The 13,763-nt window shown below is 44.6% G+C and overlaps 1 protein-coding gene across 1 annotated transcript in view; it reads left to right on the forward strand.

The window, feature by feature from the left end:
* PIWIL4 (piwi like RNA-mediated gene silencing 4) overlaps positions 1–13,763 on the forward strand; it is a 356,967-nt gene that overhangs the window by 129,039 nt on the left and 214,165 nt on the right. The window contains exon 6 of the mRNA XM_040340167.1: positions 12,604–12,725. Within this exon, the coding sequence (XP_040196101.1) occupies positions 12,604–12,725 (122 nt within the window). The remainder of the gene's footprint in view (positions 1–12,603; positions 12,726–13,763) is intronic.

Here is a 13,763-nt window from a genome sequence, read left to right on the forward strand (position 1 = left end):
ACAAGGGTTTTTAAAATAATTTATTATTCTGCTCCGGAGGCCCCCCCTGTCTTCTTTATTAGCTCTAATACCAGGGGGGGCTTCTTCTTCCGCTCTCCGGGGGTCTTCTTCCACTCTCCGGGGGGGTTTCTTCTTCCGCTCTCCGGGGGGGGCTTCTCCGCTCTCCGGGGGGGGGGGGGGGGCTTCTCCGCTCTCCGGGGGTCTTCTATCTTCGCCGCTCTCCTCTGTTGACTCGGCGAACCCCGGTTCTTCTGCAGCTGTCCGGTGCCTTCTTCTTCAGCGCTGGCTGCCTGCTATCTTTGTGTGTTAGCTCAATTAGTAACAGGCAGCCAGCGCGGTCTTCTGTGACGTCAGGTTCTTCTCTTCTGTTCTTCTCCCCTCTTCCGATGTTGACTCGTCGCCTCTTGACACTGCAATGATGGAAGCGCGCCTTGCATCCCATTTATATAGGCATCACCGTCCCATCATGCTCCGGTAGGTACCCACGTGGTGGGTGCATGTGGGTAGGCACCCACCACGTGGGTACCTGCCGGAGCATGATGGGACGGTGATGCCTATATAAATGGGATGCAAGGCGCGCTTCCATCATTACAGCGACAAGAGGCGACGAGGCAACATCGGAAGAGGGGAGAAGAAGAACCTGACGTCACAGAAGACCGCGCCGGCTGCCTGTTAGTAATTGAGCTAACACACAAAGATAGCAGGCAGCCAGCGCTGAAGAAGAAGGCACCGGACATCTGGAGAAGAACCGGGGTTCGCCGAGTCAACAGCGGAGAGCGGCGAAGAGAGAAGAAGAGAGCGGAGAAGCCCCCCCCCGGAGAGCGGAAGACGAAACCCCCCCCGGAGAGTGGAAGAAGACCACCGGAGAGTGGAAGAAGACCCCCGGAGAGTGGAAGAAGAAGCCCCCCTTGGTAATAGAGCTAATAAAGAAGACAGGGGGGCCTCCGGAGCAGAATAATAAATTATTTTAAAAACCCTTGTGTTGTGTGTTTACTAACTTTTACTTTTTGCCTCCAGGTGAATGGGTAGGGGTACGATGTACCCCATATCCATTCACTTAGGGTGGGGGGCCGGTATCTGGGGGCCCCCTTATTTGAGGGGACTCCCAGATTCCGATAAGCCCCCGCCCGCAGACCCCGACAACCAACGGCAAGGGTTGTCGGGAAGAGGTCCTGTCCTCATCAACATGGGGACAGGGTGCTCTGGGGTGGGGGGGGGCCCGCAGTGCGCCCCCCTGCCCCAGTGCACCCAACCCCCCCATGTTGAGGGCATGCGGCCTGGCACGGCTCAGGAGGGGGGGGGCGCTCGCTCGTCCCCACTCCCATTCCTGACCGGCCGGGTAGCGTGCTTTGGATACGGGTCTGGTATGGATTGTAGGGGGACCCCCTACGTCGAATTTTCGGCGTAGGGGGAGTCTCCTTACAACCCATACCAGACCTAAGGGCCTGGTATGCTCCTGGGGGGGAACCCATGCCGGTTTTGAATTTAAAAATTGCCGTGGAGTTCTCCCTCAGGAATGCATACCAAATGCCGTCGCTTGAATGGGCCTTTACAAGGTGTGACTAACTTTACACATTGTAAAACCAGCCCTAGTTTTGCGCAAGCAAAATCGGAACTTACGCAGAAATCACAATGCTGAAATGCTTTGAGAATCTGCTTAAGTCCTCATTTGCATACTCAAAGCTGCATTTCAATGAGAAATGCCCCCAGCGGCGGATGCGGTACTGCATCCTAAGATCTGACCGTGTAAGCGTCTTACACATGTCAGATTTTCTGCCTAACTTTGGAAAAAGCCTTTTGAGAATCGTTTCCAAAGTTAGGCACAGGGATACGCAGGCGGAACAGCAGTTAAGTCTGCGTATCTCTTTTGGGAATCAGGCCCTCTGTTTTTAACGTGAATTGGTAGACAGGGTCAATTTGTTGTTTTTGCAGGCTAATTGGTAAGTGTGCTGGGAAATGATTGTCTGTTGTCTGTATAGGGTACGATATTGTCCATCCCTATGGAATCCAGTCAACAAAGACCAGTTTTGGTGTAGGCTCGCCGAGAAGGGTGAAGCCTAGACTTTACAGCCCAGAGTCAGGGACATGTAAGACATGGTCATCCTGTATACTTCTGACCGTGACTGGTAAAGACCGTATCAATAGTTGAATTGCATTCTCTACACAGTCTAAACTTTTCAAATATGGTGCTAAAACTCAACCACTCGGAGAGCTTATTCTCAGGTGGATGACCAGGTGAGATATCACACCACAGGTCACACATTTTACTGCTACTTCCCCTTACAGCTTCTTTATGGTACTTAGTTGCTTTTTCCCTACCTTTCGCCAAGAGGCTACAGAGTTGCTACGATCTTGTGGACACGCTTTCCCTATATTCCTCACCTTACTATGAGAGTACCCCAACCCCACAAAAGAGTACCCTCTCAAGTAGCTATGGCAGAGACCAGGCAAAAAGAAGCCATTGCAAAACCACAGCTAAACATTGGTTCTGCCGAAGGCAGGCGCAACACTCAATCTCAGAGCACTAGAGCAAGGACACTATAATTCAAACGCTGGTCTTTATTCCTTATTCTAACTCTATTTCAGGCATTCAAACAAGTGGCCTATTTGACAAAAGCAGAATTTTGTGCATCTGTGTCACAGTTCTTTATTACAGCAGTCTCTGTTGAAGGCTCAAAAACGCAACACTTCTCCTACTCACATTTCTCAGATTCCGTTATGTGTGCCCTAGATTAGGCAGACACAGAAGGGAATGAAGAGGACATAAAGGCAGTATTAACCACTTCAGCCCCGGAAGGTTTTGCCCCCCTTAATGACCAGGACATTTTTTGCAATACGGCACTGCGTAGCTTTAACTGACAATTGCACGTTCGTGCAACGCTGTACCCAAACAAAATTTATGTCTATATTTTCCCACAAATAGAGCTCTCTTTTGGTGGTATTTGATCACCTCTGCGGTTTTCATTTTTTGCGCTATAAACAAAAAAATAGCGACAACTTTGAATAACAAACAAACAATATTTTTTACTTTTTGCTATAATAAATATCCCCCCAATTTTTTTTTTTTAAATAAATGTATTCATCAGTTTAGGCCAATATTTATTGTTCTACATATTTTTGGAAAAATAAAATCGCAATAAGCGTATATTGATTGGTTTGCGCAAAAGTTATAGTCTACAAAATAGGGGATAGATTCATGGCATTTTTTTTTTTTTTTTTTACTGGCGGTGATCAGTGATTTTTAGTGGGATTACGACATTGTGGCGGACACTTTTTTGGGACCAGTGACATTTATACAGCGATCAGGGCTATAAAAATGCACTAATTACTGTGTAAATGTCACTGACAGGAAAGCGGTTAACACTAGGGGGCGCTCAAAGGGTTAAATGTGTTCCCCTCTGTGTGTTTATAACTGTGGGGGTAGTGTACTGACTGGAGGAGGGGACATATGGCTGTTCTTAATTACTAGGAACCACACATCTGTCTCTCCTCTCCTGTTAAAACGGGGATTTGTGAGGTGCTGCTCTTTCTTTGTCTAGTCAGCCGCCTGTGGGTTTGTTATTGGCCAAGCTGTTGTGGAGATAGAGAACCTGGCTGTGTTATGTGGCAGAGATGCTTGAATTCATGAGATTGCAGTGAGAGAATTACCAATTCTATGGCAGGTGTAAAGCCCTGTACACACGGACCGTTGTCATCGGTTAACCGATGAAGCTGACTGATGGTCTGATGTGCCTACACACCATCAGTTAAAAAAACGATTGAGTCAGAACGCGGTGACGTAAAACACAACGACGTGCTGAAAAAAATGAAGTTCAATGCTTCCAAGCATGCGTTGACTTGATTTTGAGCATGCGCGGGTTTTTAACCAATGCTTTTGCGTACTAACCATCGGTTTTGACCTATCGGTTAGGCGTCCATCGGTTCAATTTTAAAGCAAGTTCTAAATTTTTGGACCGAAGGTTAACTTACCGATGGGGCCCACACACGATCGGTTTGGACCGATGAAAAGGTCCTTCAGTCCGTTTTCATCGGTTTTGACCGACCGTGTGTACACGGCCTAACAGATCAGATTGGAGTTTAGCTTTACACAGTGTGCCATTAACAGGACCGACCATCCTACAAATTACAGCAACATAAGTCTTAAATGAACCTCCTGCTAATCCAGCATTGACTCCTGTTACTCGGCTGCTGCACATGCTTTCCCTTGTGTTTCTTCTCCTGGTAACTATCTCTTATTATAAGTGCTTGGCAACTATCTGCATTGCCCCCTTATTCCTGCCTTGGCTTACAACAAAGAATTCAGGTCATCAGTATTTTGTTTTGATGGTTTCCAGAAACAGTAGTGTTCGAGATAGAGGTAGTGCACAAGTAGAATACTTTGCTTTTGTAGCACTGTATTGATCTTTTTTATGAATATACTGTATCTTTAAAATGAAAATAATTGTTTCTGCTGTTATGCTCCACATGGGGTTTTCTCTGTTGTACTTAGATAGCTTGCTAGTTGAATAATAAAAATCACCCAAAATGTAAAGATATACAATTATTTTTGTACAGCAGCATAGTTTCCAGTAAAAAACATGATTGTGTTATGGCCAGTGTTTTATTTTTTCGAAGATCACCTGACACAGCGGCTCAATTTTAGTTGCCTATAAGCCTTCCCTGATTGAAAATTGATTTTAGAGTAAATGCCAATCTTAAATAGGAGGTTTGTATCTGAATGTCCAACCCAATGAACCAATATGTGTAAAATTCTGTGTCTGCATTTACCCACCCTGTAAAAGTTGCATGTAAGCGGAGGTCCCAGCTTTTAATTGTTCCCCAGTGAGGTCCTTTTTTGTTTGGCAAATAAAACTGAAATGTAATTAGGATAAATGGCTGTGGTGGCTTGAACATGTACAGTGCATCCGGAAAGTATTCACTGCGCTTCACTATTTCCAAATTTTGTTATGTTACAGCCTTATTCCAAAATGGATTACATTTATTATTTTCTTCAAAATTCTACAAACAATACCCAATAATGACAACGCAAAATAAGTTTGTTTTAAATCTTTGCAAATTTATTTAAAAAATAAAAAAATCCCATGTACATATATGTTCACAGCCTTTGCTCAATACTTTATTGAAGCACCTTTGGCACCAATTACAGTCTCAAGTCTTTGAATATGATGCTTCAAGCTTGGGCAGTTTCTCCATTCTTTTCAGGACCTCTCAAGCTCTGGATTTGGAGCGTTGGTGCACAGCTATTTTAAGATCTCTCCAGAGAAGTTCAATTGGCTGGTCCACTCAAGGACATTCAGAGTTGTTCTGTAGTCACTCCTTTGTTATCTTGGCTTTATTGTTAGTGTTGTAGTGCTTTTGGAAGATGAACCTTCACCCCAGTCTGAGGTCCAGAGTGCTCTGGAGCAGGTTTTCATGAATTGCTGCATTTATCTTTCTCTCAATCCTGACTAGTCTCCCAGTTCCTGCCGCTGAAAAACATCCCTACAGCATGATGCTGCCACCACCATGCTTCACTGTAGGGATGGTATTGGATAGGTGATAAGCGGGGCCTGGTTTCCTCCAGACATGGCGCTTGCCATTCAAGCCAAAGAGTTCAATATTTGTTTCATCAGACTAGAGAATTGTGTTTCTTATTGTCCCTTCCGATGTCTACAACAAACATAAAACCCTTCTAAATCAAGATTTCAGTGCTCTAGTTTGTGGTACTTTGGGTTTGGGACTTTTTATTTTTAACTATTCCATTAGGGAATGAATGTACTGTCTTATTCACAATGTCAACAACCCTCACTTAGTTCAAGTCCTGAGGAACTGTTGCAACCCTAGCCAAATGTATTTATTAAACGGTTAAGGACTGCCCCATGTACATATACTGTGGCAGGGTCGCCCTTAAAGGATCACTAAAGGAATTTTTTTTTTTTAGCTAAATAGCTTCCTTTACCTTACTGCAATCCTGGTTTCATGTCCTTATTGTTCGTTTTTGCTTTGAAGTAGCTGTAATTCTGCTCTGATCTCCACACTTCCTGGTTGTCTTTTTCCTTATAACCATCGTACTGGGAGCTTTTCACGGTGGTCTAAGCTGTCATTACTGTGTGTCTAAAACTTAACAGAACCAATCAGATTCATTTTAAAAACAAAACACTGCCCTGGATTTGTTTGTTTTGTTCTGTGGGTCTCTCTAGTTCACAGAAACATGAAAACGGTTTAAAAGTTAAACTAACCTACAGGCACATTATATGATTGATTTTGTATCTATTTGTAATCATTTTTAAAATGAATCAGTTAACTTTTATGTCTCTATACCCTGTAAACAGTCATTTCAGCAAAAAAAAAAAAAAAAAAAAAATTTCCTTTAGTGACCCTTTAAGTGCAAAATCGCGTACCTGTACATGCTTTTTTTTTCTTCGGCTCTGGGGTGCGCACCGCCAGAGCCCCACACCCTCTGTGATAGGATACAGCGAGAGCCAATCAGTAGGTCCGGTGAACCCGGCGTTTGTTCCAATAGAGGCAGAATGTAAACAAGGCAGATCGTCATTCTGCTAGTAAGGAAAACAGAGATCTCTGTATTCCTACAGTTAAACCATCCCGCACACAGTAAGAAAGCACTCCCAGGAAACACATGCCTATGATCGCCCCTGATGTTAACCCTCTTCCCTGCCAGTGTCATTAGTACAGTGACAGTGCATTTTTTTTAGCACTAATCACTGTATTGGTGTCACAGATCCCCAAAAAGTATCCAATTTGTCCACCGCAGTGTCGCAGTCCCACTAAAAATAGCAGATCGCCGCTATTTCTAGTAAACAAAAAATCTTTCCGCCCCTCCTAGGCCCCCACCTCCTATGGAGGTACCATTCCGTCCAGGCACTCACTGCCTCTGTACAACAGACAGTGCAGGGGCTGCAGAGTTTTTGGTTGATTCCTAACCTCCAGAAGTCTACATTGGATCTGGTTCTCTGCCTGATCTTTTGCTCTCAAGTGCAGACTCTTCAGTTCAAAAGACATTCCTCAGTTTGATTTTGTATGAAGGTTCTGGGGTTGACTGTAGTGTCTTTCGAGGCTGTGTCTTATAACCAGTTATACTCCAGGCCTCTGCAGATTAACATTCTTATTGCATTGATCAAGCAGAACCACTTTAGATTAGCCTATGTGTCTGCCTGCAAGAACCAGACTTTTCCTGGTGTGGCGGATTTATAATGCAGCCCAAGAGTCTGGGAGGTCATTCTCTTTCTATGACCGAGAAGATTCCCTCAACAGATGCAAGAATGCTGGGCTGCAGGGAGCTCTCAGACCCTTGATGGTCCAAGGGCTTTTGGGAACAAACGCTCCATTCAGAATATGAACTCTCTTCTTAGGATCTCCCAATGGAAGATAAGTCAATTACGTGACAACTAGTGGTACACGGAAAATTTGGCTGCTGAAACATATTGGTGTTTTCGGCATTCGTCCGAGAGAAGAAAAGCACCGAAAAAGGTGTGGGGTCCGCTCCGGGTGCTGCACATTGCGGGGTGTCACCTTGGTGGCTCAGTCTGAGTCCTCCCTTCTCCTCACGCAGAGCGGCAATCTCCCTGTGTCACAGAGCTGAATTATCCGGGTGGCCGCAGTAACAATATCCCGCCTCCCATGATAGATGGCACACCGATCCAATGCTGGGACATTAAATCAGTGTGACGTATCATAGGAGGCGGGACATTGTTATTGTGGCCGCCTGGCCCAGGAAATTCAATCCAGCTCCCTAAAACAGCGAGAGATCCCCGCTCTGATCCGGGCACTGGCAGGCTGCATCTGACAAGCACTGGTAGGCTGCATCTGACGCCCACTGGTGAGGCTGCTTCTGACATGCAATGGTGAGGCTGCATCTGACATGCACTGGTGGGGCTGCATCTGACAGACACTGGTAGGCTGCATCTGACAGGCTCTGGTGAGGCTGCATCTGACAGGCTCTGGTGAGGCTGCATCTGACAAGCACTGGCGGGCTGCATCTGACAAGCACTGGCGGGCTGTATCTGACAGGCACTGGTGAGGCTGCATCTGACGGGCACTGGCAGGCTGCATCTGACAAGCACTGGTGGGCTTCATCTGCCAGGCATTGGTGAGGCTGCATCTGAGGGGCACTGGTGAGGCTGCATCTGATGGGCACTGGTGAGGCTGCATCTGATGGGCACTGGTAGGCTGCATCTGACAGGTACTGGTAGGCTGCATCTGACAGGCACAGATGAGGCTGCATCTGAGGGGCACTGGTGAGGCTGCATCTGAGGGGCACTGGTGAGGCTGCATCTAAGGGGCACTGGTGAGGCTGGATCTGACAGGCACTGGTGAGACTGGATCTGACGGGCACTGGTGAGGCTGCATCTGACAGGCTCTGGTGAGGCTACATCTGACAGGCTCTGGTGAGACTGCATCTGATGAGCATTGGTGAGGCTGCATCTGATGAGCATTGGTGAGGCTGCATCTGACAGGTACTGGTAAGGCTGCATCTGACAGGTACTGGTAAGGCTGCATCTGACAGGTACTGGTAAGGATGGATTGATCTCTTGTATCATGTCAGCAGACTCTGACCATCTCCTGTATCATGCCTGCAAGAGGTGTACTGAATGGAAATTTTGCTAATACTGTTAGCAGTGAGTTTAATTGAGAGATTTCAGACATTATACAAGAGATGGTTAGAGACTGGGGACATGATACTAGAGATGAACAGACAATTCTTTCACCGCTCCAGGTGAGCCTCGTAGATCATCAAGGGTTGTTGAACCACCAGGGTGCTGGCAATGCTAATTGTAGCACATGAACGAAAAAACTCTGGATAGCCGCACTCCAAGATAACTTAAAATTAAGTTGGTCTTTTTATTTTCAAATGCACATGCAGTCACCGCAAACAACAGGTACAGAAATGGCCGACGCGTTTCACGCTGCAATTCAGCGCTTAGTCATGGCCATTTCTGTACCTGTTGTTTGCGGTGACTGCATGTGCATTTGAAAATAAAAAGACCAACTTAATTTTAAGTTATCTTGGAGTGCGGCTATCCAGAGTTTTTTCGTTCATGTGCTGATACTAGAGATGGTTAGAGACTGTAGACATGATACAAGAGATGGTTAGAGACTGAGGACATGATACAAGAGATGGTTAGAGACCGGGGACATGATACAAGAGATGGTTAGAGACTGAGGACATGATACAAGAGATGGTCAGAGATTGAGGACATGATACAAGAGATGGTTAGAGACTGGGGACATGATACTAGAGATGGTTAGAGACTGTAGACATGATACAAGAGATGGTTAGAGACTGGGGACATGATACTAGAGATGGTTAGAGACTGTAGACATGATACAAGAGATGGTTAGAGACTGAGGACATGATACAAGAGATGGTTAGAGACCGTGGACATGATACAAGAGATGGTTAGAGACTGAGGACATGATACAAGAGATGGTCAGACACTAAGGACATGATACAAGAGATGGTTAGTCGCCCCTGAAGACGTTAACCTTACGAAGCGTACATCGGCGGCGTAGCCTGGTCACGTGTACTACCTACGTCCCATCTGGTCTATCTGGCTAGAGCGTGCAGATGGTGGAACGCACGCCACCACGGAGGTGGTGGAGCCTGTGATACACTAACAAGCCTGCAGCCCCAGTCCCGGGATGGGCACTTTTTAATGTAAGCGGCCACTTGGCCTTTGTTTTCTTTTAACCCATTCTTTTAATTAAACAGTTTTGCACTATGGAAGCTCTGTATTTGTGTTCCATCTTTGATATCGGAGGAAATTGGTCAATATATTCACTCCTGTCCAATGTCATGTGTGCAGGCACTATCCTGCTAAAGTGTCTGATCTTTTTTAGTAAAAAGATCCATACAGTCTGGTAAGCACAATCTCCTATCTGTGCACTTTGGGTGTCGTTACTTGCAGTGTCATGGTGAAGGAATAAGATTGCACTTGGAAAATACATCTGCTGCAGCAAGAATTCTGTTGTCGGTGGCTGCCTAGTTTGGATTTGAAACATTTGATTGTTAATTTTTTCACGATTTGGTTATTTTTTGATTACTTTTGATTATTGCTTTTGGCAGTTATTGCTAATTGGACAATATCTGATTACTCACAAAGGTTATCTTTTTCATCACAGGATTTGCTGATTTGTGGTTATATATTTATTTGTTTTATTAATTATCACATTTAGAATCTCTCAATAGCGCCCCCTATCATTTATTATGATACAAGAGATGGTTAGAGACTGAGGACTGCATTTTTCTTGAGCTTTTCTTGCACTAAAGGTGTTAATACTGGCCAACAATAAATGAATATTAATTTAAATTGATATTTGTTAAAAAGTCAAATATAATACAATTATATAAAAAAATATAAATATTTAAAAAAAAAAAATTGGGTTTTTGGCTAAGTGTATCCTGCATTTTTGGTTTCGTCACCAAAATTTCCATTTGGTGCACCCCTGGTGACAACTGTGACCTTTGTCAACAATCACTGAGACAGCAGAAGTCACACATGTTGAGATCAGCATCAGACTTGATACTGTCCTGAGTGAAATGGCGCACTCTGTCCCTGACCGGCGCTGCATATTGTAGAAGTGAAGTATTGGCAGGTGGACTTCCTTGACCATCAAAGGATGGACCATAGGGTGTTGTCTGTCCAACCTGAGGTGTTTCTGGTGATGCAACACCTGTGCATGTCAATCATCCTGACACACAGGAACCAATAATGTGAACTGAGCTACAGTGCCTTGCGAAAGTATTCGGCCCCCTTGAACTTTGTGACCTTTTGCCACATTTCAGGCTTCAAACATAAAGAAATAAAACTGTAAATTTTTTTTGAAGAATCAACAAGTGGGACACAATCATGAAGTGGAACGAAATTTATTGGATATTTCAAACTTTTTTAACAAATAAAAAACTGAAAAATTGGGCGTGCAAAATTATTCAGCCCCCTTAAGTTAATACTTTGTAGCGCCACCTATTGCTGCGATTACAGTTGTAAGTCGCTTGGGGTATGTCTCTATCAGTTTTGCACATCGAGAGACTGAAATTTTTGCCCATTCCTCCTTGCAAAACCGCTCGAGCTCAGTGAGGTTGGATGGAGAGTGTTTGTGAACAGAAGTTTTCAGTTCTTTCTACAGATTCTCGATTGGATTCAGGTCTGGACTTTGACTTGGCCATTCTAACACCTGGATATGTTTATTTGTGAACCATTCCATTGTAGATTTTGCTTTATGTTTTGGATCATTGTCTTGTTGGAAGACAAATCTCCGTCCCAGTCTCAGGTCTTTTGCAGACTCCATCAGGTTTTCTTCCAGAATGGTCCTGTATTTGGCTCCATCCATCTTCCCATCAATTTTAACCATCTTCCCTGTCCCTGCTGAAGAAAAGCAGGCCCAAACCATGATGCTGCCACCACCATGTTTCACAGTGGGGATGGTGTGTTCAGGGTGATGAGCTGTGTTGCTTTTACGCCAAACATAACGTTTTTCATTGTTGTCAAAAAGTTCGATTTTGGTTTCATCTGACCGGAGCACCTTCTTCCACATGTTTGGTGTGTCTCCCAGGTGGCTTGTGGCAAACTTTAATCTACACTTTATGGATATCTTAAATGGGGGCCGAATACTTTCGCAAGGCACTGTAATTGCAGAGGAGATCTAGCATGTCCTTTTTGTAATATGAAGGATTTAAAAGTACCAGGACCTAGTGGTTGCCCTCTGACACACTGGGATGAGGTATCCTTGAAACACATAAGTTAGCTATTCAGTTCCTCTGCTAATATTACACTAGAGTTCACCCCTCATGGTTTTACTTCTTTGGTTTTATTTGTAGCATGCCTAATTGCTTGTCCTATCTCTAATGCCGCGTACACACCATCACTCTATGTCAGGGATATGCAATTAGCGGACCTCCAGATGTTGCAAAAACTACAAGTCCCATCATGCCTCTGCCTCTGGGTGTCATGCTCGTGGCTGTCAGAGCCTTGCTATACCTCATGGGATTTGTAGTTCTGCAACAGCTGGAGGTCCGCTATTTGCATATCCCTGCTCTATGTGATGAAAAAAAACCGACGTTTTTGAAACTTCAATTTTCAAAAACGACGTTGCCTACACACCATCGTTTTTTCACAATGCTCTAGCAAAGCGCGGTTACGTTTAGCACTTTTTTCCATTGAAGCTCGCTTCATAACTAGCTTCTGAGCATGCGCGGGTTTAAAAACGTTGTTTTAAAAACCCGCGCAAGACATAAAACGACATAAAACAACGTTTCCCCCCCCCCCCACACACGGTGATTTAAATTGACGTTTTTAAAAACGTCGTTTTTTTTCATTACATAAAGTGATAGTGTGTACGCGGCATAAGATAAAATAAGTCCTTTAAAAAAGTTTCAAAGCAGTCTGGGACATTTTTAGCAGTTAGCATACTGTATATTGATGTATTTACAGTATTGTCCTTATAGGTACCCGTTATGCAGACAGACAAACAATGAACATTTAGCCTGCAGCAATCAGTGGTTGATTTCATCCTGTCTATGTATAAATAATAAAAAAGGGGTTTTGGGCAGGCTGTGGTTATTACTATCTGTATGAATTATTACTAATGTAGATAAATCATTATTAGGTTACAGAACTCACCAGTACAACAAAACATGGAGAAGAAGTGAAGATAACTCTGACACTGACAAGTATTCTGCCCGCAGGGTCTCCAACCTGCATCCAGTTCTTTGGGGTCCTTTTCAAGAGGTAAATGCTGCATGAATGTATGGCTTCTTTCACACTATGGATTGTATGTCCGTTTTATAATATCCGTATTACACCTATTAACGGACGTTTATTAACGGATTTAATAACGGATACATACGGATAAATATTTTACCATTCTTCCTTTATTGAAAACGGATAATGTTTATCCGTATATATCCGTATACATCCGTTATATCATTCCTTTCTAACGTCCGTTAATAAAAAACATTTCACCCTTTCTTGAAGTCCAGCTCCAGAAGTCGCATGGATATTCAGGGGAACCCCGCCGTCAATTTAAAACAAAAATGACGTGCGGTTCCCGGTAAATATCCATAACCAGACCCTTCAGGTCTGGTATGGATATTCAGGGGAACCCCGCCGTCAATTTAAAACAAAAATGACGTGCGGTTCCCGGTAAATATCCATAACCAGACCCTTCAGGTCTGGTATGGATATTCAGGGGAACCCCGCCGTCAATGTAAAACAAAAATGACGTGCGGTTCCCCCTAAATATCCATAACCAGACCCATTATCCGAGCACGTTGACCTGGCCGGCCGCAGAAAAGAGGGGGGGACAGAGTGCGGCCCCCCCTCTCTCCTGAACCGCACCAGGCCACATGCCCTCAACATGGGGAGGATGTCCCCATGTTGATGGGGACAAGGGTCTCATCCCCACAACCCTTGCCCGGTGGTTGTGGAGGTATGCGGGCGGGAGGTTTATCAGAATCTGGAAGACCCCTTTAACAAAGGGGACCCCCAGATCCTGACCCCCCCCCTGTGTGAAATGGTAATGGGGTACACTGTACCTCTACCATTTCACGAAGGAAGTAAAAAGTATTGTAAAAAAACACACTGACACAAAAGAATAAAGTCCTTTATTAAAAAAAAAAAAAAAAAAAACTCCAGCGCTGAAAAATCCACTCGTTCCCGGCTTCCAGCGTTGTCCTGATCCTGCGACGGGTGCGGGTGATCTCCCGCGATGAGAAGATCCAGCGTCGGGTGATCTCCGCTCCGGCGATGTGAAGATCCATCCAGCGC

Source organism: Rana temporaria, chromosome 2 (assembly GCF_905171775.1).
Source record: "Rana temporaria chromosome 2, aRanTem1.1, whole genome shotgun sequence".
NCBI lineage: Eukaryota > Metazoa > Chordata > Amphibia > Anura > Ranidae > Rana > Rana temporaria.